The 25,887-nt window shown below is 44.1% G+C and overlaps 1 protein-coding gene across 1 annotated transcript in view; it reads left to right on the plus strand.

The window, feature by feature from the left end:
- ENTREP1 (endosomal transmembrane epsin interactor 1) overlaps positions 1-25,887 on the plus strand; it is a 56,938-nt gene that overhangs the window by 13,412 nt on the left and 17,639 nt on the right. Inside the window, exon 3 of the mRNA XM_084755400.1 lies at positions 23,014-23,124. Within this exon, the coding sequence (XP_084611526.1) occupies positions 23,014-23,124 (111 nt within the window). The remainder of the gene's footprint in view (positions 1-23,013; positions 23,125-25,887) is intronic.

Consider the following 25,887-nt stretch of genomic DNA (forward strand, 5'->3'; position numbering starts at 1 on the left):
ATGTTAGCTTTTTTTTTTTAAAAATTAAGTATTTTATTTATTCACTATACATCCTGATCATAGCCCCCTTCCTCCTCTCTCCTGGTCCCACCCTCCCTCCTTCTGCCCCCCTCCCCTATTCCTCAGAAAAGGGGAGCCCCACCCACCAACCTACCCTAGCTTATTAAGTCCCATCAGGACTGAGAGTGCCCTCTTGCCCTGTGGTTTGGTGAGGCAGCCCTGTCAGGGGAGAGTGACCAAAAAGCAGGCAATAGAGTCCATGTTGGAGACAGCCCCCACACCTCTTACCAGGGGACCCACATGAAGCCAGAGCTGCCCATCAGCTACATCTGTGTAGGCTGCCTAGGTCCAGTCCATGCACTGCCCTTGATTGGTGCTTCAGTCTCCCCACATCCCTCTGGGCCCTGGTTTGCTGGCTCTGTTGGTCCTTCCTGTAGAGCTCCTGCCACCTCCAGGTCCTGCTAGCCTTCCCTCCACTGTTCCATAAGACTCCCTATGCTTTGCCCAGTGTTTAAGGCTGTGAGTCTCAGCATCTGTTTTGATCTGCTGCTGGGTGGAGCCTCTGAGAGGGCAGCTATGTGAGGCTCCTGTTTTCGAGCACATCAGAGTATTGTTAACAGTGTCAGGGCATGGCTCTCTTCCATGGGGTGGGTCTCAGTTTAGAACAGGCTTTGGTTGGACATTCCCTCAACCTCTGCTCTCTCTTTACCCTTGTATATCTTGTAGGCAGGGTAAATTTTGTGGCTGCGTTGATGTTTCTCTTCCTCTACTAGGAGTCCTGTCTAGTTAGAGGGTGTCCTCTTCAGTCACCATGACCCATCAGATTGACCTGTGGGATTGCCAGTGGGGCATTTTCTTGATTGATGATTGATGGGGAAGGGTTCAGTTCACTATGTGCAGTGGGCAGGAGGTCCTGGGTGCTATAGAAAGCAGGCTCAGCAAGACACGAGGAGCAACCCAGTAAGCAATATTCCTTCCTGGTATCTGCTCCAATTCCTCCCTCCAAGTTCCTGACCTGACTTCCCTCAGTGATGGGGGGTGTGACCTGATGGTTGTAAGCTGAAATAAAGTTGTTTTTGGTCAGCATTTTGTTGCAGTTCCCAGCACCCACGTCAGGTGTCTCACAGCTGCCAGTAACACCAGCTTCAGGGGGAATCTGACATCCCCTTTGGCCTCTGCAGGCCCCTCCTTCCTCTCCCCCCCCCTCGCACACGCATGTATCCACACACATAGACACACACACATGCCTGATTAATAAAATAAAATCTTAAAACCTTTACTAAACAAGCGACCCTCCCCACATACACCATCATAACCTGCATCAGATACGTTGTATTAAGTAAGACAAACAGTGTGTGCAGAAAGAAATTGGAAGCCCCTTTCACGCATGCCTGGCTCTCCCTCTGAGCCATACAACACTCTGTCCTTTGGGAGCTTGGTTTTTTCTGATTTTGAGGGGATGGTTTTATGATACTAGGACGGGCTCCACCACCCTGTCCTTTCGTGTGTATTCCACCCACCCTCCCTCCTTTCCTTCCTTCCTTTGTTACGCAGCCTCCCCTCCCCTGCTTCCTGAGTGTTGGAATATGCCAGGGCTAAATGTAGGGAAGAGGCCTTGTTCCATTAGAGAAGCCAGTGGGGCCTTTTGTTATTGTGTTTGTCAAGACAGGGTCTCATGCACCCCAGGCTAGCCTTGAACCACATACGTAACTGAAGCTGGCCTTGTTCTCTGCGTCCTCCTGCCTCTGAGGGGTGGGATTTTATGAATGTTCCAGTGCTTCTGCTAGGGCAGCGTTCTGCAGATCTGGGCTCGGCTGCCCGGGTTTGGCACCACCAAGCTTTACTTCTCTTCACATACTGGGCACCGTCTGCCTTGGGTCTTTCTTCCACTAGCTCGGTACTTGGCGGCAGCCTTCTTTGGCTTTCAGCTCAGCAGTCACACCCTCAAGGGGCACTTTGACTGGCCACCCCAGTGACTGGCTCCTGCTCTCCAGAGTGTAGTGGCCTAGCCAAGACCATTGAAGGCAATCTGCTTAGCCCGTGGACTGGCTGCCTAGTGTTTATCATTCTCTCTCCAGGAAGACAGTTAGGTATTGATGGGGGTGGGGTGGGGTGGGGTGGGGGTTGGAGGGGGGGGCTCCCCACTTACCCTTCCATCTCCAGGGCCAGTTCACTCATATGCTTTTGTGGCTGTGTAGAGATTGGGGCAAGGTTGCCCCCCCCCCCCCCCCAGTCCCTTGTGAGGCCAGCTGTCCTCGTTTTCAGTTGTCTCCACACCAGCCTGGAACACGTGAGCGTTCCTTTGTAAGGGGCAGTTCCTTTGTGTGCCTTTCTCCGATTGTCGCTGAGATGGCTTCAGGTTGTTCATGAGCTCGAACAAAAGAGGATCACTTTGCCCCAGTTCCTTCAAACTCAGGCTTTCATGGGAGCCCAGAGCTTCATTCACTGAATACTATTCTTGTATTGGAAGAGTGCTCACATCTCCAGTACAATAATAATGCCGGGAAATAGGGTTTAAATGCTTGTAGTTGTCATTAGGGTCAATCATGTGCCTTTGTGTAGTAGTCTAGGCTGAGAGTTTTCCACAACAGACTAACATTTTCCATGTTTAAAATACATTCTTATTTTTCTACTGTTTATTGCTTCTTGATTTTAACAAAATGTTTTCAAATTGTTTCAAAACTCAGATGCAGTTCTAGAAATGGCCTCAAAAATAGACATGGGCAAGAACCTCAGTTAGCAAATGGAATCGTCTTAATTATATGCGTCTCATTGGCGGTCCATTAGTAAGACTTACCACTGGTGAGAGTCCAGCTGACAGCTATAGCTTTTGTTGCTTAGGAAGTGGTAGTTGGAACTGTTGCTACCTTTTTTTTTTTTTTTTTTTTTTTCAGTTTCGAACTGGCATGAGGAAGTCTCTGTTAAGGTTACAGGTGAAGGCTCAGGGCTAGTGTGATGGCTGGAGCTTGACAACCTGAGTTTGCTCCCCAGGACGAACATGGTGGAAGAGGAGCACAAATTATTACAAGCTGCCCTCTGACCTCCACATGTATGTTGCGGCACACCCCCATAAACAAACAAACAAATGTATGTCTTGGGAGATGGCTCCATTCCACGAAGCCATTTGAGATTCATGGGCCCTTCATCTGTTGTGAGAATCATGGGAGATGTACATACTTTGTTCAGCGTGGTTGAGGACTAACCTCCAAGATTGGTTAGCTGTAGTCAGGTCCTGTTTCCTGACGGTCTCAAGTGTTGGGGTCCAAACCATCACATGCAGTTGAGGGTTCTCTGTATGTGAAGGACAGGAGCTGTAGGCTCTTTGGGCCTGGGTTGGCTGGCTCATTTGAAGACATTTTGTGGCTGACCATAATTTGGAATGAGCCTTTATTATTTCACAGTGCTGACACATTAACCCCTAATTATTAGGTACCTGTGGGGGGCAAATCTCTTAATGTATGTGTCTGTGAAACAGGTGCTTTAATTCAGAACAGTGTTTGAGTCCTTCCTGCTGTGCTATTAGAGATTTCCAGAACCCTCCCTAGTTATTTTGGTGCTATTTTAATTTCAGGTGGGCATGGAAAGTTCCCTTTGTGTAGTGATCATACAGTTTTCCTCCTCCCTCCCTCCCTTTCTCTCTCTTTCCTTCTTGATGTTTTGAGATAGACTAACATGGATCCCAGGGGCCTCAAGGTTGCTATGTAGCCAAGGATGGCTTTACGCTTTCTGCTCCTCCTGCCTCCTCTTTCTGAGCGTTAGGACTATAGGCATGTGCCACCCTGCGTGGTGCTGGACCTGGAATCCTGGGTTTCATGCACACCAGGGAAGCATTCTACCATGTATGCTGTATCTAAAGCCCCACTCTGTCCTTTAAGGCATAAAAATGTCTGGATAGCTGGGTATGGTGGTGCTCAACTGTAATCTCAGCTGCTTGGGAGGCTGAGGCAGGAGGATCACAAGTTTGAGGCAGATCTGGGTTACTTAGTAAGACTCTGTCTCAAAAAAAAAAAGCTGAATAGCAGATGCTTACCTAGCAGGCTCTAGGCTCTAGGTCCTGTACCCCACAAACACACACACACACACACACATGTGTGCACACACACACATACACACCACATACATACACACATGCATACACACATATACATACCACACACATGTACACACACACATACCATATACATACTACATACATACTTACACACAACACATGAACACAAGTGCACATGTGAGGGGGGCAGATGAGGTGGGTCTTACTCTTTAGAATTCTTAATGGTATATTACTGTATGGCTATAATGCTTAAGAATTTACAAGGTTCCTTACATACAGATTCTCATGAGATCTCTGTGGCAGGCATGCCTGATTCGTAGGAAACCGTGGCTCAGAAGCTAACTGGCTTGTCCACTTCTCAGTCAGAGGATGCATTATTAGAAAGACTGGTCCTACTTCACGTTCTTCCCATTGTCCTGTGCCACAACCTCTTTAGTTGGAAAATGGTGGATACCTCGCTGGAGTTGACAGTGGCTTATGTGGGGGCATGAAGTCTTAAGTTAAATAAGTTGTTTTCTTACTCTTGCCTGTACAATGCCCTTTAAATCTGGAACTGACAAAGTCTTTTGGGGGGAATTTTATCCTTCACTTTAAAGAGCCAGACAACAACAAAGAGAGCACAAGGCTCACTTTTGCATCTCAGACCTGTCATTTTCCGTGGGTTAGCGGCTCAGGAAATGATGAAATCAGCCCTGTCATGGGACAGGGGGCACAAGTGATGTTTCTGTAGCCACTTGTCTTGAACCCTGTGGTTGATTCTCTGAGAGCCCGTGGATCATGCACATTAAGTGTAGTCTCTTCAGTCTACCTCAGTAGGGGAAATGCTTCCTGGTTGGCAGATCTCAGCAAGGGTGAGGGAACAGGGGATATTTTTAGGGTCCCAGGGCTCTGGCTGGGCTACTTGGAGTTGAATTTTGTAAGCCAAGGACTGTACAGAATATGCATGTGTCAGAAGAGCTGTGGGCTGGCCAGCCAGAGAAGGGTCCAGGTGTAGAATTTGGGGTGTCAGCTCTAAGTCATGATACATAGATGGATAGCCGGGTACCCGTCTTGCTTGTGAGGGATAAGAATTACCCAGCGAAAGCGGCTAAGTTGTTTTTGTTGTTTTTAGTATTGTTTGAAATATTGTCAGAAATATACAGCCCAACCCAGAACTGATGGGTTCAAGGACAGGGATTGAGCTGCGTCTCAAGGCTGGAATGTGTGAAATATTAGCTGGCTAGCTCAGGGACAGGTGCTAGTGTGGGCTTTAGTTCTCTTTACAGGCTTCACGGAGACCCACTTGTAGCATCTTTTCTATTAATTAAATAAGCTGGCCTCAGTTCTACATTTGCTATTCTGCTTTAGCAAAGACACCTGATGTTGTTGGCAGATAAAGCACCGGAGGGCTTCTGGAGTTTGGCTTTGCTGATAAGTGCTGGACGTCGGTCCTGAAAAGGGAGTTTCTGGCTGTCCCGAAGGCCAGCTGGTACATCCATAATGCCACACCATCACTGCTGAAGGGTCCGGCAGACAGCCTAGTGCCGGGCTGTGCTGAAGGAAGGCTTTCTTTGTTCTGTGTCCTGGCTTTCTAGGGTCCCATGGACTGTGCTTCTCCAGTTCTGAAATGACTTTGAGGAGACTGCAGCTTTTGAGTGGCTTGGGACGAGAAGAGAAGCAACTTGAGCTTAGGCCATTGGCTTGTGAGGTGTTACGGACAACACGGAGGGTACCGTTGTGTAGTGCTTGACCCGCCCCAGTGTGTCAATCCCTTTTCTTGTTGCTCTGACAGATGCAACTTAAGGAGGGAGGGACCTAAGGTCATAGGTCCAGGGTACAGTTTAGTATGTTGAGGAAGTGATGGCAGAAGGAGCTTGAGGCAGCTGGTCTCCTTTTGTCTGGTGACAGGAAGCAGCAGTAGGGCGGTGCCACCTTCACTTAGAATAAGCTTAGCCATCTCAATACAGTTAGATTAGACAGTCCCTCACAGGAGTGCCTAGAGCCTTGCCTCCTAGGGGACTCCAGGTCTTACCAAGTGGACAGTACTGGCCACTTGGGGAATCCGTTTAAATGCTTGCATTTACACGGACACTTTCTGAAGAGATTTTCCAGGAAACTGGGAATGGAATGAGGAAGACTTACTTTCTGAATTGTGTCAGAGACACTGTGTGAGAGGAGGCTGTACACCGTTATACTTTGTTTAGTCCTCTGCTGCTCAGTGTCTTCAGTTCTCCTGCTCAGTGTCTTCAGCATCTGTGTTCTCTAGAGTTCGGGTCTCCATGAGGCTGTGCCGCGCCACCCATTGCAGAGTATGCTGGGGTGTCCATGTCGAGCAGCTTGTGTTTTTAGAATCCATGAGGAGAGGGTGGCAGCAGTCCTCAGGCTGGTGGCAAGGGGCCTGGTTTTCCTGCATGACCTTGATAGAGGTCCCAGCACTCCGTCTCCTTGGCTCCCTCCCAGGTTCCTGTGGATTTTGTGAGCTACCTGATAGCCTTGCAAGAAATGCCTTCTCTGCTTAAAGAGGCTGACTGGCTTCTCTTGTTAGGAACATAATTAAGGCCTCTGGCTGTATGATTTCCCCCCACCCCCATGAATTCAATATTATCCTTAACACACATGCACATACACACACACACACACACACACACACACACACACACACACACACACACACGCACGCGCGCACACACACACACACACACACACACACGCACATACACACACACGCACATACACACACACGCACACACACATACATACACACACACACACACACACACACACACACACACACACAGATCTGTTTTAAAGCACTAGGCATTTATGGCAACCCAGTGAATAGCAGGAGGCCTAGGAGTGCCAACACTGGACAGTATCATTGTGGGTCCCTGGCCTAAGCAGCGTAGGCTGGATAAGGGGTATCAGGGCTTGGGTGGTCCTGGCAAATCGTTGTACCAATGAAGATGCCCTAGGGTGGCTCTTAGAACCTGTGAGTAAAGAGAATGGTTGTGTATTAGTGGGTATTCTGCACACTATTGCAGGATCCATGTCTGTACTGGGTCCCCTAACTCTGGGCATGTTAAGCCACTTCTCTGAGACTAAGTCCCATATATTTGGCATCTGTCTCTGCCTATAAATATCTTATCTGTCTGTATTTCAAATACATTCCTGTGACATTGCATAATTTGCTAAATGCCCTTCAAGCAGGGGATGCACTATTTAATCTTCACTGTCAACTTACTGGACGTAGAATCATCTAGAAGATTGAGGTACACTTTTGGATGTCTATGAGGGTGTTTCTAGAGGATGAATTAAGGTAGGGGAGGGGAACACCGTAAATGTGGGTGGCAGTGACTTGACACACAAGCCAGAGTCATCTGGGAAGGTGGAATCTCAGCTGAGAAAATGCCTCAAGTTGGCCTGCAGACAAGTCAGGGTAGGGGTTGTCTTGATTAATGGTTGCTATAGGAAGGTCCAGCCACCCACACCTCTGGGTATTCCTGGGTGATAGATGAAAAAAGAGCTGGAGACTGAGTACTCTTCATGGTCTCTGCTTTATCTCCTGCCGCCAGGTCCCTGCTTTGAGTTTGTTTGTTTATTTTCTTCCTTTTATTGAAAGTAGATTTTTTTTTCTCTCACATAATATATCCTGATCATGGTTTTCCCTTCCTCGGCTCCTCCAAGCTCTTTGCCACCCTCTCCTCCCATCCAGGTCCTTTCTGTCTCTTATTAGAAAACAAAAAGGCTTCAAAGGGATAATAATAAAATAAAATAAAAACTAACACTTCAAAATTAGATAAAACAAACATGAGGAAAAGAGCCCAGAGACCGACTCATTCGTTCATGCTGGAATCCCATATAAACACTACACTAGAAGCCATAGTATATGGAGAGAGGACCTGGTGCAGACCAGGCAGGCCCTGTGCGTGCTGCCTTGGTCTGGATGAGTTCATATGAGCTTGGGTCATGCTTAGGCTCAAGGTAGACTGAATCCCATCTTCCCGGGGAACTGCTACATTGGTTTCCATAGTGGCCGAACGAGTCTGCGTTCCCACCGGCAATGGCTGCTGTTCTCCTTACTCCACACCCACACCAGCATGAGCTGTCTCTTTAAAAAATTGATCTTAGCCGTTCTCACAGGCGTAAGGTGAAATGGCTAAGGATGTTGAACATTTCTTTAAGTGCTTTTCAGCCATTTACGTTTCCTCTTTGGGGGAATTCTATATAGATATTTGCCCCATTTTTAAATTGGGTTATTTATTTTCTTGATACCGAGTTTTCTGTGTTCTTCATATGTTTTGGACTTTAGCCCTCTGCTGGATGGGTAGTTAGTATACATCTTTTCTGTACATACGTTCTGTAGTCTGCTACTTTGTCTGAATGATGGTGCCCTTTGTTTGTTAGATTCCATTTATTAATTGTTGACTTCAGTGCCTGTGCTAATGGTGTTCTGTTCAGAAAGTCTTTTCCTGCGCCAATCAGTTCAAGGCTGCTCCTCGCTTTCTCTTCTCTCACATTCAGAGTATCTGGTTTTATGTTGAGGCCTTTGATCCATTTAGAGTTGAGTTTTATGTAGGGTGCTAAGTATGGGTCTATTGGATTCTTCTACAGGTAACCATCCAGTTTGACCAGTACCATTTGTTGAGAAAGCTTTTCCCAATGTTCTGGGTTCCTCATTTTAAAAAATCAGGTGTGGGTTTATTTCTTGGTGTTCAATTGATTCCAGTAATCAATGTATCTGTTTTTGTGCCAATACCACACTGTTTTTTATCACTATAGCTCCATAATACAGCTTGAATCAGGGATGGTGATACCTCTGACAGGTATTTCATTATTCAGGATTGTTCTATCTATCCTAGGTTGTTTGTGCTTTCACATGAATCTGAAGATTGTTCTTTCAAGCTCTGTGAAGAATTGTATTGGAATGTGATGGTGACTGCATTGAATCTGTAGATTGCTCTTGGTAGGATGACCAGTTTTACTACATCAATCCTGCTGACCCATAAGCATGGGAGATCTTTCTACCTTCTAACATCTTCAGCTTCTTAAAGTTTTTAATCATACAAATCTTTTACTTGCTTGGTTAGAGTTACCCCAAAATGTTTTATGTTATTTAATGCTATTGTGAAAGGTATTGTTTCCCTGATTTCTTTCTCAGTCCATTTGTTCATATGTAGGAGGGCTATTGATTTTTGTGAGTTAATTTTGTATCCAACTACTTTGCTGAAATTATTTATCAGCTGTAGAAGTTTTCTAGCAGAATTTTAGGCTTATTTATGTACACTATCATATAATCTGCAGATAAAGATACTTTGGCTTCTTCCTTTCCAGTCTGTATCCCCTTGATCTTCCTCAGCTGTCTTATTGCTCTAGCTGGGACTTCAAGTACTATATTAAATAGATATGGAGAGAGTAAACATCCTTGTCGTATTCCTGCTTTCAGTGGAATTGCTTTGCATTTCTCTCTATTTAAATTGATGTTGTCTATGGGCTTGCTGTAAACTGCCTTTATTATATTGAGGTATTTCCCTGGTACCCTTAATCTGACCAGGATTTTTTTTTTATATTGAAGGCATATCATGTTGGATTTTTGTCAAAGGTCTTTTCTGCAACTAATGAAACAATCATGTGATTTTTGTCTTTCAGTTTGTTTCAGTAAGGAGTTATTCAGTTCTCACGTGTTTGCAAGTTTCTGTTGTTGTTTATATCCAATTTTAATCCATGGTGGTCAGATAGGATGCAGAATGCTATTTCACTTTTCTGGTGTCTGCTGAGATTTGCTTTGTGTCTGAGCATGTGGTCGATTTCGGAGAAAGCTCCATGAGGTGCTGAGAAGTCAGGTATATTCTTTTGTGTGATCTTTTCCCCTTTCAGCTTTTATTATTTTTCTTTATTCTGTGTGTTTAGTGTTTTTACAATTATTCATTGTGGGGAATTTTTCTTGTCCAGTCTATTTGGTGTTCTGTATGTTTCTTGTACTTTGATAGGCATCTCTGTCCTTTGGTTGGGGAATTTTTTTCCTATGATTTTGTTGAAAACAGTTTCTGTGCCTTTGGCCTGAGTTTCTCTTCTTCCCTCTATTCCTATTATTCTTACATTTGGTCTTTTCGTAGAGTCACAGGTATTTTGTGTGTGAATTTTTTGTTAAGATTTAACATTTTCTTTGGCAGAGGCATCCATTTCTTCTACCTTGTCTTCAATGCCTGAGATTATTTTCTTCCATTGCTTGCATTCTGTTGCCTCTGAGGTTCCTATTCGGGTTCATTTTTCCATTTCCAGATTTCCCTTAGTTTGGGTTTTCCTTATTGATTCTATTTCCACTTTCAGATCTTGAAATGTTTTATTCACTTCCTTTCACTATTTGATTTAATAGATTTCTTCAAGGAATTTATTCATTCATTTCTTTGTTTAAAATTATTTTTATTTTTATTTTTATTTTATTTTATTTTTTATTTATTTTATTTTTTTGGCGTCCCTGGGTGGGCACGAATATTCATTTATTTCTTAAGGACCTCTAAAATATTCACTAGGGCCACTTTTTTTCCTTATTTTTTATTTTAATGAAAACCTGTTTTGCAGCCTTTAGCTGATCTCTGTCCCATGTCCTAGAAAGAGATTAGGGCTTAAAGAGACACATGTTTTGGAGAAAGTTACTGGATTGTGGTGGCATTATGAGTTACTCCTCCCCCTAGGGGTACTTAGAGATAAGCACTTGGAGACCTGATATGGGTCCCTTGGTATTGGACTGTGCCAGCCTTGTACATAAAAAGGCTGGTTGGAATGCTGCATGGCCTCAGTTGGGAAATAGCCATGTACTCACAGACCAGGCTCTAGCAAAATGCCTGTAGCTGGCCGATGGTCCTGTAGGAGAGTGGTGGCCACAGGGAAAGAGACTGTGCTAGCACTGCTGATGTCAAGCCAGGCACTGTGTCTCAGCAATAGGTGTCCCAGAGGAGTCAATGGGACCGCACACATGCTAAGATTGATGTCAATCCTTATATGATTAATAACAAGACATTAGTAGTCAGGGATCCAGCCAGATGGCAAGCTGAGGGGTAGACACGAAACATAGGAGATAGGACATTGCAGTTGCCCTTTGCCCTTCCCATGCAGCCGTGCTTGTTTCTCACAGGAATGAGTCGAGTGCCAGGGAGACAAGCCAAAGTTTAAATGAAGTTTCAAGCATTCACTAGTATACAAATATGGACATTTTAATGACTGGATTTTAATTATGACTTGAAGTGATCAGAGCACATTTTTCGTCTCACACTGGAAGAGAGGTCAAGGGAATGAATTGCCTCTAAATAGACGAGGAGTGGTAAAACCCACAGGGCAGCCTCGACTGACGCTGGAAAGGAACAGCGATCTGTTTCTCTCAAGAGTCCCACTTGTACACATTGCCTCCTGTCACCCCAGGAGCATGATGGGCAAGGGAGCAGGAGATGTCATCCCGTGCCACTCAGGGGAGCAGTGTTTTGATCAGCTAAGCCAAATAGATTACTGTTCTTGCCTATTTTTTACTCAGCAGACATCATATTTTCCCTGGACCACAACTTCTCTGCCTTAGTTACTTTTCTCTTGCTCTGATAAAACCCTGTGATTAAAGGAAACATAAGGAAGAGGGAGTTTACCTTGCCTCATGGTTCCACATGGATGAGAGCCCATCGTGGCAGGGAGCCATGGCAGCAAGCAGCAAGTATGGCAGCAGGAACAGGAAGCGTAGAGATCGCATCTCTAGCCGCAAACAGGAAGGGTCAACTGAAAGTGGGGTCAGGCTGTAGACGCAAAGCCCACCCCAAGTGATGTTCTTCCTCCAGCAAGGCTGTGCCTCCCAAAGAGTCTACAGTCTCCTCAAGCACCTCCGCAAGACAGGGACCAAATGTTTAAATGCCTGAGCCTGTCAGGCTATTTCTCATTCAAGCCACCATGGCTTTGATGTATAGCATCCTGTGTCCCTAGAGGTTTTAAACAACCCTTTGCTTTCCTGTGTGAGCAAAGCAACACATCTCACCTCTGATGTGCGCCTGCTTCTTATTCGTTCTCTTAACTGTGGATTCACTATGCTACAATTGACATACGTACATTTTACTTGTCTAAAAGCCACAAGTGGTTTGTGCAGCTGGCGTGTGTCTCTGCCGTCGGTTCCTGTCTTCCCTGTAAAGAAACCCTGTGTCCCTTTTCCTCAGAAGTCATTTCCCATTTTTCTATCTTACCTTCAGTCCTGTGAGACCTCTAACACCCTTCTCGTCTCAAGATTTGCTTATATGGGCCGGGCATGATGGCGCATGCCTTTAATTCCAGCACTTGGGAGGCAGAGGCAGGTGGATGGCTGTGAGTTCGAGGCCAGCCTGGTCTACATAGTGAGTCCAGGACAGTCAAGGCTACACAGAGAGACCTTGTCTGAAAAAACCAAAAAAAAAAAAAAAAAAAAAAGAAAAAAAAAGATTTGCTTATATAGATATCTGGGTATTTGGCTGGCTATGGAACCCTGTCTTTAAAATATCTTCTGGCCCATATTTTGGAGTCATTGTCTGATCCCCTTTTTCACAATGAGGAGAAGCTTGATGCTATGTCAGTTCTTGAGCCCCAGTAGTCAGCCAGTCTGTCTGTCTTTGAAAGGAAGCTCTTAGAGTTATCCTTTACCTTGATACCAGTAGTTTAATTTTCAGAAAGATAGTCCTAAGAATTTTTAAAGAAACTGTAAAATGAGCTGGAGTCAGTGATGGGAGACTCCAGTAGCTCGGAGGTCATCTGAGAAGCTAGGTGTTCACATCAGCCTTAGGAGAGGGTGGCGGAGGTGAGTAGGAAACTGGTTAATAACTAGAAAAGCCAGAAGCTGTCACCTTTGAGGTTTTCTGCTCCACCAGACAGAACTTGTTTTTCTTTCTAATGAAATAAAACCTATAATGTAAACGCCCTGTGGAGGGGTCAAGCAGCCACTTGTGTGGGCATGGGGAGCACTCGACAGCTTCTTTCTCCGGATTGGAAATTTCTGACAACCCTTGAAGGCTGCAGAAGCACATCCAGCCGAGTGTGCTTCCCCTTCAGCCTTAGAGCGGCCAGCGAGCTCCTTCAGTAAAACTGAAACTGAGTGTCAGTGACCTCTTAACTTGAAGACACATCATTTTTAAACACTGAATTTTCCCCACAATTTTCATGAGTTTTTTTTCCCTCCTCTGTTCTTTCTTTCTTGAGTATCAAATAGTCAAAGGACCTAGTGTGAACTAGAGCTGCTTGGATTTAGTCTCTTTCTTTTCTTACTTTTTCAATTCAGTTTTAATTGTGTTCTCTATTTTACTTTCTGAAGATTTATCTTTTATTTATGTAAGTGTGTGTGTGTGTGTGTGTGTGTGTGTGTGTGTGTGTGTGTGTGTATGAGAGAGGTGGGGGGGAGAGAGATGGGGAGAGAGGGGGGGGAATAGGAATATGCCCAATATGTGGATTTAGAGTGCAGAGGAGGGTGTTGGATTTTTCAAGTGGGAATTGCCTGATGTAGATGCTGGGAAGTGGATTCTGCAAGAGCAGGAAGCACTCTCAACCATGAGCCTGCTCCATCCCCTCTTCAGCTTTTAATCTATCTTCTAGGTGTTCTCTTGATTTTTGCTTTTACCATTCATTACCATATAATTATCTCATAATTATATTTTTGTGAAATTATTAACACTTTTTGATCACCAGATCATTCTTGCCTTGGCAGCTGTTCTTGTTTGGTATATGTTATATTCCCATCTCTCTTTGAAGGTATTTATGAGATACACTGATACATTGTTATCTGAGAAATAGGTTTCCTGCATTGTAGTGAGCAGTACTGTTCCACTCTAGCTGGAGAGAAATGCTGGTTCAGTTCCAGAAAGGAAGTCAACCGCAGGTTAAAGAAATGATGCCAGGAAGTATATATGGAATGCCATATAAAACCTGTTACTTTATGTGCTACCAATAAAATAAAACAAAATAAAATACATTTTTAAAAAACATGTAAGAGCATATCTTATACTTTAAATATGAAACAGAACTTTTCTGGAGAGCTTAAGTTAGATTCATGTGCTGGCTACTTTTATGTCTCCTTGACACAGCCTAGCGTTATCTGAGAGGAGGGAACCTCAGCTGAGAAAATGCATCCATGAGATGTGGCTGTCAACAGGCCTGTTGGACATTTTCTTAATTAGTGATTGGCAGGGTAAAGCTCCATCCATTGTGCGCGATGCCGTCCTGGAGCTGGTGCTCCTGGGTCCTATAAGAAAGCAGGTGGAGCAAGCCACAGGGAGCAAGGCAGTAAGCAGCATCCCTCCGTGGCCTCTGCATCAGCTCCTGCCTCCAGGTTCCTACCTAGCTTGAGTGCCTGTCCTGACTTCTTTTGAACATGAACAATGATAAGGAACTGTAAGGCCAAGTACACCCTTTCCTCTCCAAGTGGCTTTGGTCATGGTGTTTCATCACAGCCAAAGCAACCCAAACTAAGACAACCAATTAAAAATTGTATCATTTTGGGCCTGGAGAGCTGAAGCACCTGTTACTTTTGAGGAGGACCTGGGCTCTATTCCCAGACCCAAATGATGTCTGTAGCTCCAGTTCCAGGGTGTCTGATGTCCTCTTCTGACCCGTGACGGCAGCAGACAAGCACATGATACACACATATGCAGGCAAGATACTCATATACATAAAATAACACAATAAACACATAAAAATAAAAGAAAGTTTACATATTTACTATAAAAAGTAAGTCTTCGAAAAAGTGTGCATGCATGTGTGTGCCTGTGTGTGCCTGCATGTGTGTGCATATGTGTGTGTGCACGTGTGTATATGTGTGCATGTGTGTGCATGTGTGCGTGTGCGTGTATGTGTGTGTGTGTGTGTGTGTGTGTGTGTGTGTGTGTATACCATGAAATGAGTTGGCTCGTACTCCATGGCATACATACGGAGGTCTGAGAACAGCCTTCTAGAGTCAGTTCTTACATTCCACCTTGTTGAAGGGGACTCTCTCTCGTTTCTGCTGCGTTACCCTAGGTTAGCTGGCCCATGAGCCTCTTGGATTGATTTCTCCTGCTTCTCTCCCATCTCATAGAAACATAGAAACATAGAAACATAGAAACATAGAAACATAGATCTAGATGTATACCACCACATCTGGCTTTTTACTTGGGTTTTGGGGATCAAACTGAGCCAACTTCTTTTTCTTGTCCATCATTATCATTTTCTGGTATGGAGACTTTCAAACATACTGCAAGTGGAGAGAAACCTAGCAAGCCTCAAGTCCAGCTACAGTGACCAACACTTGTCTAAAATGATGTCATGGAGACACCTAATGACTTCCCGCCTCCTTGGCCTCTGGATGGCTTTGAAGTAAAGTCCAGCATTTCCATTTCATCTTTAAAGGCCTTGGGATATATTTATAAAGGACAGATACTCTATTGAGCTTGCTAAGTGTCTAGTTTCTGCTTCATGTTGTTGTTGTTGTTGTTGTTTTGTTTTTTTGTTTTTTGTTTTTTGTTTTTTTTTGTTTTTGTCTGTTTGAGTGTCTGGTTTGCCATGCTCCTCTATCCCTTTTATATCCTGTAACTGGTTTTTAATCTGTAGGCTTGACTTGGCTCAGGTTGCATTCTGGAAGTCAAAATAGTTCCTTGGTGGTGGCTCACATTGTTATGTGTAACATTGTCTGTTGTCTCCCTTCTTGTAATATGACTGTCACTGATGACATTTGGACAACTCAGTCTTTTATGTTTAAAGCATGAATAAAAAAAAATAGTCACAAGTAGAGGTCTCTGAACCATTGAGATATCACACCAGCTCCTCCATCAGGTGGCTGTCTTTGGGAAGGACCTGCATCAACAGGAGGGAGCCACACACTGCAACCTTGATGCTTTGTAGCTTATCTGAATGTTGTAACAGCTTTCCCCAGAAATGCTCAGTGTTTCAATCACATTGATTTCCCCTTTTCTCTACTTGATTATCTGTTAAACTCTCCCAGAGAACCAGTAACCAATGGGAGCATTCAGGAAATAATCAGTAACTATGTGATCATTTATTGAGCACATGCCTTATGGCAGGCTTGGTTGTAGGCGCACAGGTAGAAATGAACTCCTTAGGGTTTTTTGTTTTATTTTTTCTGGTGTCAGAACTTTTCAGTTGTCATATGAAATACTTGACTATCTAATCAATATGAGCTTATTGATCACTGGGACAGACAATATTATCTGCCCATTTCTCTTTCTTTCCCTTGCTTCCTCCCTCCCTCCTTTCCTTAGTTTTTCATGTTCTGTAACTTTACATATATGAAACGCCTTCGTCTTTCACGTTCTAGAACTTTGCATGTATGGAAGCACAAAGAATATATGTTTCCACTCCCTTGACTATTTCTGAGATCATCCGTATTGTCACATGTATCAGTGGCCTGGTATATGCTCCTGGTCATTGCTGGGCTTGATTCCACTGCAGAGTCCTTGTGAATTATTGAGTCATGGCTGTGTTTAAAGGCCAATAGTATTCCATTGTTCTTCTTTTATTTTATAATAGCTTCCTCAATAGACTCCATCAATTTTAATTTTAATCTTCCTTTCGCTTCCAGAGGGATCTGATGGTTGACCATTTCTGAATATCTGGGCATTCTGATGAGTAAACCCTGTTGCTTATCTTTTCCTTGTTGCTGCTCTGGGACCCAGTTCCTCAGGACCCCAAATCAACTCCACCCTTCCAAAGCTTCGTGTTTTCCCTCCGTTACCTATCTTTAAAATGTCTGTACTTAAAGACTTCACTTTAATGCTGTTTCTAGGATTTTTTTTTTCCTCCCCAGCAACTAATATGCTAAAATACTCTTAGCTCACCATGTTAAAGTCAGTCGTTTGGTGGGGAGCAGCCGATGGCTAGCTCAGCAGTTAAGAACACTTGCTGCTTTTGAAGAGGACCAGAGCTGGTTTCCCAGCACTAACATGGCAGCTCATGACCCAAAGCAACTTCAGTTCCAGGAGATCTAATGTCCTCCTCTCGCTTCTGTGGGCACTGCACACACAGGGTGCACAGACACATGTACATGCAGGCAGACACTCAGACACATACAATGGAAACAAAATATGTCAGTTCATTTTTAAAACATACTAACTTTTAAGCTTAGCTTATCCTGTAGTTCCTGGAATGAGTTATCATCTAGACACAGGAAGTTTGCGTCCTTCTTGAACCTGGAACAGTAGGGAAGCAAGGAGAAATGTACAAATCCTTAGCCAAGACGGAAAGGTCATCCTGTTTCTAGAAGGACATTTGGAGGCACTCAACAATGACAAGCCATGTCGGGCATGATTATTTAATGATGCTGTGTGTTAGGACTATGGAAAACATGCAGCCTGCAGGAATGGGTAAACCCAGGGTCATGCTTCTGGGTAGCTCCAGGCTCTGCCAAGTATTCGTTGTTTGGGGTGACCTAGTTAAAACCTGGATTGAAATGACATCTCAATTGCAAGAGATCTGAATTGAGGTGAATTCAAAATACCAGATTTAAAAAATATCTTTTGGATAAAAGCATTTGATGTAAGTAGTCATAAACTATAGCTCACATAAGTTAAGAACACACGAAAGGCTCCCCCAGGAGGATTTCCTCTCTGGACTTTGAGTTGCACGTCTCATCCTTAAAGATCTCAGGGTGATGTTTTGGCTCTCCCTCCATCTCACTGCCTAAGATACAAGCTGTAGACAGATGTTCCCCCCTCCACCCTGGGCTTTCTGTTTCTTCTCTGGCCCAATTTATGCCATTGAGCAGGTGAAGACTGACTTGAAGGCAAGAGTCTGAGCTTAAAGAGTAGAGAGCATGGGTCAAATACAGGAAAGCTGTGGAGAAGTTGTGTCAGGCCCCCAGAACAAAACAGATGGCATAATTATAATATGACATGAGGTTAAGAAAAGGACAATTCCAAGCACTCATGCATGCTGTGGGGAGCATACTATTACTGTTCTCTCAACCTGGAGGAAGGCGGGGAGAGCTGTGGCTGTGGTCAGCACCTGAAAGCCAGCATCCCGGGCAGAGCCCCAGAGCAGGCCCATGGTTCTCCATTGAGGGCACAGCTGGCCAGAGCTGTAGAGAAAGAGCTGGAAGACCAGCTCCACAGTGCCCCTTGCTCTTCTCCATCTGATCTTCTGTCAGGGCTTCTCCAGGACTTAATTAAACTGGGGCCAAAGGCAAAGAAGCCCCTTACTGCAGCCACAGGTGGAAAGGACAGTGGGGGTGGGGAGTGGAGGTGGCCAGGCCCATGGACAGGAGTGCCACACAGATGCCCACAGCCACATGTTCCAGGAGGTACAGTGAAGGTATTTTGAAAGCAACATACCTGCTGGTTACACTGGTCACCACCTGAGTGTCCTTTCCAGCTGACTTCAGTTGAGGTGTGTCACAGAGTAAAGAATGAAAGGCTAGCACCAGGCCGAGTCAAATTCCTATAAAACTCACTTTGTAGTAACAAGCTGCCTCCTCCAAACAGGAATGTCCTTTATTCTATCTATCTATATTTATTTATTTATTTATAGACAGAGTCTCATTATGTAGCTGAGGCTGGTCTGGAACTTACTATATAGACCAGGCTGGCCTTGAACTCACAGAGATCCACCTGCCTCTGGCTCCCAAGTGCTCGCATTAAAGGCATGTATGCCACTATGCCCAGTTTTCTTTCCTTTGTTATTAGTAATGAAAGTGTCTGTACAGTAGTTTTCAGAGCAACTTAAAATAGGAAAATTTATATACTACATTGATTTCTCAAAATCAGTAAGGCTAAAGACCCATTCAGCAGATAGGAAAAGGCTTGGTTTTGCAAAAAGTAAGTGGGAAAGCTTGAATTTGCACTGGATCCTGACCTCACATGTCTATAAAAATAAACCTTATGTATGCTTTACATAAAGAAAAACTCAAGTCACCTGCAGTGATATTCTTTTAAGGAAAGAAGAATTAAAATATAAGAAACATAAGAAAAATTTCCCCTTCTTGGGTGTTAGAGATAGTGATTGTGACATTGACACTTGTCATTAACAGCTGATGTTTTCCTAGTATTTGTTGTTGATGGTGCATCATCAGTGAAAGTCAGGGTAGGAATGCAGGCCTTGAAGGCCACACCATCACACTCAGGGTAAAGTGGGAGGAGTCCAGTTTGAAGGTACCCAGGACACCTGTGTGTCCCTTATAAGTCAGCAGTTCTCTGGTACCCAAACCTGCCTCTGAGAGAGGAGTCCTCTTATCCCTGCTGGTCTGTGTTGCTGTGGTCTGCACTAGGATAACTCAGGTGACCATTGGCTAAAGAGTTTGCCTAGAGGATGGCATGTGTAGGCATCCTTCTCACAACCTTACACTCTTGCCTTGGCAAGTGACTCAGGCTCTTTCCTAAAAGCAATGTAAATAATCGATGTGCAGTAAAACCCCAGCCTGTGAGTGTTCATGGAGCTGAACTGAGGGTTATAACAATCACCCTTGTCCACTGTCCCTGGCAAGCTGTGGGGCATTTCTGTCACGCCTGAGAAGTTCCTTGTGTTTTTTTCACTTTCCATGCCTCAAATCATTATTCTGTTTTTGTTTTGTTTTGTTTTATTTTACCATCCAGGCTGATTTTTATCTCCTTATGAACTGTACACAAATGAAATCACAACATGTCTCGCTTGGCATTTTGGCTTTGACTTTCATTCTGTCTCTTTTGTGTCCTTAGCTCATTCCTTCCTATTGCTCAAATATTCTGCTGTTTAAATAAACTGCTATATACCCAGCGTGTTGCATTTTTTTAAAAAATAAAAATTAAAAATTTTAGATCTTAGAATGCTTGAGAATCTCAGACTTGTTTTTGTATTTTATTTTTACTTTTTCTTAGAGACAGGGTCTCACTATGTAGCTGTGGTTGTCCTGGAACTCACTATGTAGATCAGGCTGGCCTCAAAATTACAGAAATCTGCCTGCCTCTGCCTCTGCCTCCCGGGTGCTGCGTTAAAAGGCATGAACCACTATGTCTGGCTGCAGTTTAGATGAAAACCCCCACAGAGGACCCCAAACTGACTATTATTATTATTATTATTATTATTATTATTATTATTATTATTATTAGCATCTAACTATAGTAAGACATACTTGTCACAAGATAGAATCAGCAGTGATACCATACTGTCCGCTAAAGACCCCACTCTTCACATTCCTCTGGGCAGCATCTGTCTGGGATCCCATCCAGGGAACCACATCACATAGCTGCCGGTCTGCCGAGGCTCCTCTTGGCTGAGGCAGCTTCTCAGGGTTTCCTTATTCCCTTGGATGACACAGAGAGATCTGAATAATGCTTATTGTGTATTTTGCAAGATTGAGGTAGTCTGATGTGGTACTCAGGATTAGATGGAAGGCCAGTGTGGATTTGGAGGAGGAGGAGGAGGAGGAGGAGGAGGAGGAGGAGGAGAAGGGAGAGTTACAGTTGCCAAGTCCACCTTTTTGAGGTGCTACCATGATGTCACCTGGTGGGTGGGGTGTTGTTGATGTATCTGATTGGAAGTTATTTGCCCCCCTCTTGGGTGCTATGATTTTGGGAGGAAGTTGCCTTGTGCATTCATGGATAGGGAGTAGAGACAGGAGGGTGAAATGTCTTCATGAATCATTTGGGACACTTCTACATGCAAGATTTAGATTTAGTTTTCAAGGAAGTGCCTTTTCCCCCAAAGTGATGGTATTGTCTTGTGTTCACACTCCTCACCCTCAGCAACACTTGGCACTATTGGCTTTGATAACTTAACCATTTTAGATGGTGCAGAACTACATCTCATTGTCGATTAACTTCCGTTCATGATGACTAATACAGTTTTCATGTGCTTCTTGGCCATTCTTTATTATCACCCCCACCCCCCCCCGTGTGTGTGTGTGTATGTTTGTGTGTGTGTATAGTGGGTATGCATATGTAATGTTTGACTAGATCTTTTGTCTACATTCTTTATTTGGGTTGCCTTTTCATTACTAAGGTAAGTAATTTTTTATAATCTATCAAAAATATTTACTATGGGGCTGGGCACATAGCTTGACTGGTAACGTGCTCACATTGTAAGCATGAGACCTGGGTTCAAGCCCCAGAACCCATGCAAAAAGAAAAGAAAAGGAAAGGAAACTAGGTAAAGTGTTGTACTGTGGTCTGAGCTACGGGAGGCAGAGGCAGGTTGATGCTTGGGGCTCACTCACCAGGCAATATAGACAAATCGGTAAGCTTCAGCCAGAGACACTGCCTCAACAACCAAGGTGGAGTGTGCCTGCGGAAAAACCCCAGAGGTTTTCCTCTGGCTACCACATGCATATGTCCATAGACGTGTATACACACCTGCATATACACTGCAAACATATTTAAAGAAATATGTAAGTAAAATGTATTATGTGCATGAAAGTATTTTCTCCTAGTCTGTGATATGCCTGTTGATTTTACCAATTGTGTCTTTTTTTCCCCAATTGTGTCTTTTGATGAGCTTAAATTAAGATTCTACTGAGGAGTTTTGGGGTCCCATGTTGAGAGTGATGGGTCTTCGTGCATTTTTTATGTGGTAGTCTTATTTTTTAGTTATAAAGATTAGTGATTATGCTGGTGGGGATATGGACCATAGTCACATTTTAAAAATTTCTTCTCAAAGTATCTTATCTTGAAATAAAAGAACATTTTCAGAGCCAAATTTAAGTCTTTCTTGTGGCTGCCTTGGTTGTGTTGCTGGGCCTGAAGACTGCAGACATTTTACAGCTCTTCAAATAGCAGCTAGCAGTGCTGAGAAGGGCCATGTGGGAAGACTGCACGATGCCCTTCACCACTTCCTCATCCTTTTTTCCCCCTGTGAGCAGTAGCATGAATGATACAGTGCGAAGGGCATGTGTTGTATGCTGCTCACATCAGCAGGGATGCCAGCTGGTGACAGTCACAGTAGCAGCTGCTGCAGGAGTTCCCAAAGATTTGACAATGGCATGTGTGCAAAGAAACAGAGAAAGGAAAGAAGCCAAGTCCTACTGCAGAGGAAGAAGGGCACATACACACTCACATACAGATTCAGTCAGACAGACATACAGACATTCCCTCTCTCTCTCTCTCTCTCTCTCTCTCTCTCTCTCTCTCTCTCTCTCTCTCTCTTCCCCCCCACCCCCCCCAAGGAAAGTGGCATCAACTGTTGACTCACAGAATAGGTCTGGGGAGATCTTCCTAGCTTGACTTGAAATAAGAACAGTAGTTGATGGTTTTGGGGTTTTTTTGCATATTGAAGTTTATTTTTTGTGAACTCCTTTGCTAGCCAGCTCAGACATTATCAGCTATCTAAATTGATGACTGGTCTTAGTACTGATAATTGCTGGCTGATGTTTTATATTTGTTTTTGGTTTTGATAAGGTCTTGTTTTTGTAATAGTTATCAAGCTGAAAGACATGGTAACAAGCAAATACTGACTCCTTGGTTGGCTTCAGGCAGTCCTTAATTATTTGAAATGATAGCATTTTTAACTTTGGAAAAAAATTTCACGGAAGATTATTAAACGTTCTTTAGAACCTAAACGGTTTTTGGACTGAAACAAAAGCCTTACCCCTTTAATTTGTTCACTGTAAAGAAATCTAGGTGTCAATGACTCAGCTCTTCCTTCTTCTTGTGGTCCACTTAGACCCCCAGGCTCTACATCTGCCTGCCTGCAGTTACTGATCTGGCAAAACTCAGGCAAAGTCTGAATGGCTCCAGAAGGAAAAAACTGGAGCCTCATTTAAGATACAGATGCAAGAAATATTTACAGGGAGGAAGAAAACAGGGACCCGAAGACTTGAGAGTTCACAGTGCTCAGAAATGTGAAAAAAAAATGTAAAAACATGACTTCACTTTGTTTCCTCAAGTTTTTACTTTTGATTTTGGACTTTTCCCTTGAAGTTTCCTCCTGAAAGGTAATGTCCAGCGTCAATGGCTATATTTAGTATGTATCTGCGTGCAAAGCCATCTGCACATTTAGCCCCACTCCTTTCTAAGCACCTACTTTCTTTCTCATTACAGGTAAATCTTTTCGTGCTGCTCTCTGTGGTTTGCATCCTTTTAAATCTCGCAGGGTTCATCCTAGGCTGTCAAGGAGCCCAGTTTGTGTCCAGTGTCCCCAGATGCGATCTGGTAAGCTCCCTGTAGCAGCCTTGCTGCTGTGCCATGTGCACAAACTGTCCTGATGTTGCTAAAAGGGAAGTAGGGGGTGGGGGGTGGGGGTGGGGTGGAGTAAGTAAGTAAGTAAGCTTATTGCTAAGTACCTTCCTCAGTTGTCTGTCACTTGGCTGGAGTATCGAGTGGCCAGTGCCAACCCAGCATCAGAGCAGTGTGATGTAGCCACTAGTTAGGGGTGAACGGATCAGGTCTCCACAACTGATGGGCGGGACTACCTGCATCTCAAGAGCAAAGATGGCTATTACCAGGATCCAGGTCAGAGATCCTTTAACTGAAAGCTTTAGAGGCCTGGTATGTGTCAGCATTTGGAGATTTTCTGATTTTGGAAGAGAAACATGATGCTTAGGCCATCAATTATGTAGCATGCCAGGGGTATCTGGGACAGGAGACTGTAATCAAGAGCTCTCTGACTCTCACATTTGTGGATAACAGGCTGTGAACTTACAGAATTTCTGACTTAAAACAGGTTGTATAGCGCCGGTGTGGTGACAGACACATTTAATCCCAGCACTCAGGAGGGAGAGGCAGGCAGGCCTCTGTGAGTTCAAGGCCAGCCTGGTCTACATAGTGAGATCCAGGAAACCCAGGGCTATGGAGAGAGACCTCATCTCAAACAGAAACAAAAACAACCCAAATAAACAGTTTTTATAAATTGCTCATACAACAGTCCATTCTGGCCATTTTCTATGTATGGTTCAGTAGTGTTTCGTACATTCACACTGCTGTGCAAATAGTCTCTGGAGCTTTTCAAATCTGTCCATCGTCACCTTCTCTCCAGATGCCATCGTCCCACTGTCTGTCTTATCGATTCAAATACCCCAGAGGCATTCACATAAACAGAATCACACAGTTTTTGTCTTTCTGTGGGTTCTCGAGGTGTAACCACAGTATAGTCTGTGTCAGAAGTCTTTGAATTCTTTGAAGGGTTGAGTAATACTCCATCATCTGTACCTGTGGTGCACTTTACCCACTCTCCTGTGGATGGATCGTTGGGTTGTTGCCACTCTTTGTCTATTGTGTATAAAGCTGATGTGGCCAGAGATGCACACGCATCTATCCCAAGCCCTGCTGTCAGTTCTTTTGGGCATGTTACTCCAAAGCAGAATGTCTGAATCTCTAAACCTTAAACAAAGACTTTTAGCTATAAATGTCTCAGTACAAAGCAACAGGTGTAGACCCTTAACTGGTTGTAGTAAACCTTATATGTTTGGAATTTTGTTCCATTGCAGTCTACCCTATAGAAGCTAAGAGGCCATGAGCCAACAAGGAAAACGTTGGTCAAACCCTTTCAGCAAAACCCATAAACTTTCCAATCAGGAAAGTGCCCCAGGGGCACAAAACACCTGTTGTTGTTTCTCACATTCTTCACAAATCTTAAAACAAGCATTAAAGCTTTTTGTTCAGCTGCTAGTAATGAGCAAAAGCTGACAAGTTGATATGATGTGAATGCCTTCAGGTGACATTGAAAGCACATGTTTAATATAATAGAAAGGAAGCTGACGTCCCTTCAGGTATGAGGTTTAATGGTATGAAAGGGACTGGCTTCTATTGCTATAATAAAACACCATGACCAAGGCAGCTTATAACAGAAAGGGTTTGAGTTTATGGTTTCAGAGGTTGGTTAGCCATGGACTTTTGAACCCTCAAAGCCTGTCCCCAGTGACATGCCTTCTTCAACTAAGCCACACCTCTTCATCCTTTCAAACATTCTACCAACTGGGGACCAGGTATTCAGACATAACACTATGGGAGCCACTGGCATTCATGGCCTCAAGGCTCTGATGGACCTGAAGGTGGGAGGGAGAGCATTAGACAGAAGGTGTGCAATATACTTGAGAGGGAACAATGGGCCCGCTACAACGATCCCTGCCATTAGAGGGGTTAGGGCTAGGACAGGGGGAGGCCAGAGCAGGAGGGGTGTGGTAGACAGTGGGTGCAGAAGAGGAGCCTCTTTAGGGAGTAGCCTTCAGAACACTCCTATGATGAAATTTTCCATGAGATGTCTTCAGCTCAACCTCCAGAACAAAGGAAAAAAACATTTGACTTTATATTATAACCTTTTAGAGGGTGGCAGGAAGGTTTACATCACATTGTTTAGTTCAACACAGCGTGCATGGCAAAGAGCATGGAGGAGCCAGGTGTCATAAATTGAGAGCTGTCAGGTCATGGCACAGACCGCTTCTTAACACTGCCCTGAGGAGAGCTGCCAGGGATGCATGTCCTGATTTGGGCTCTATGGTCTGGCATAAGGTGCAGGCTCGTGTTCTAACACAGAGTGCCTGCCTTCCTTTCTCTTGGGGAAACACTGCACATGTAATGCTGGATTATATGGTAAAGGCTTTCAACTTTACAAGAAGCTACTAAACAATTTTCCTTTGTAGTTGGTCAAAATAAATATGTTAAATTATTGATTGATTGATTGATTGAGACAAAGTTTCACTATATAGCCCTTGCTGGCCTGGAACTCACTCTGTAGATTAGGTTGGCCTGGAACTCACTCTGTAGATCAGGTTGGCCTGGAGTTCATAGAGAATCTGCCTGCCTCTGCCTCCTGGGTGCTGGGATTAAAGGTCTGCACCCACCATCATGCCTGGCTAGTATTTGCATCTTGGAATGGATAGTGGTATTGAAGAGCTTCAATTCATGCTTCCAGCAATGACTCCCATCTGCACCAGCAGAAGATGTTTCCATTTTGAGGGACTAAAGTAAGAGTTTATA

This window comes from Acomys minous (assembly GCF_964271855.1).
Source record: "Acomys minous genome assembly, chromosome: 2".
Taxonomy (NCBI): Eukaryota; Metazoa; Chordata; class Mammalia; order Rodentia; family Muridae; genus Acomys; species Acomys minous.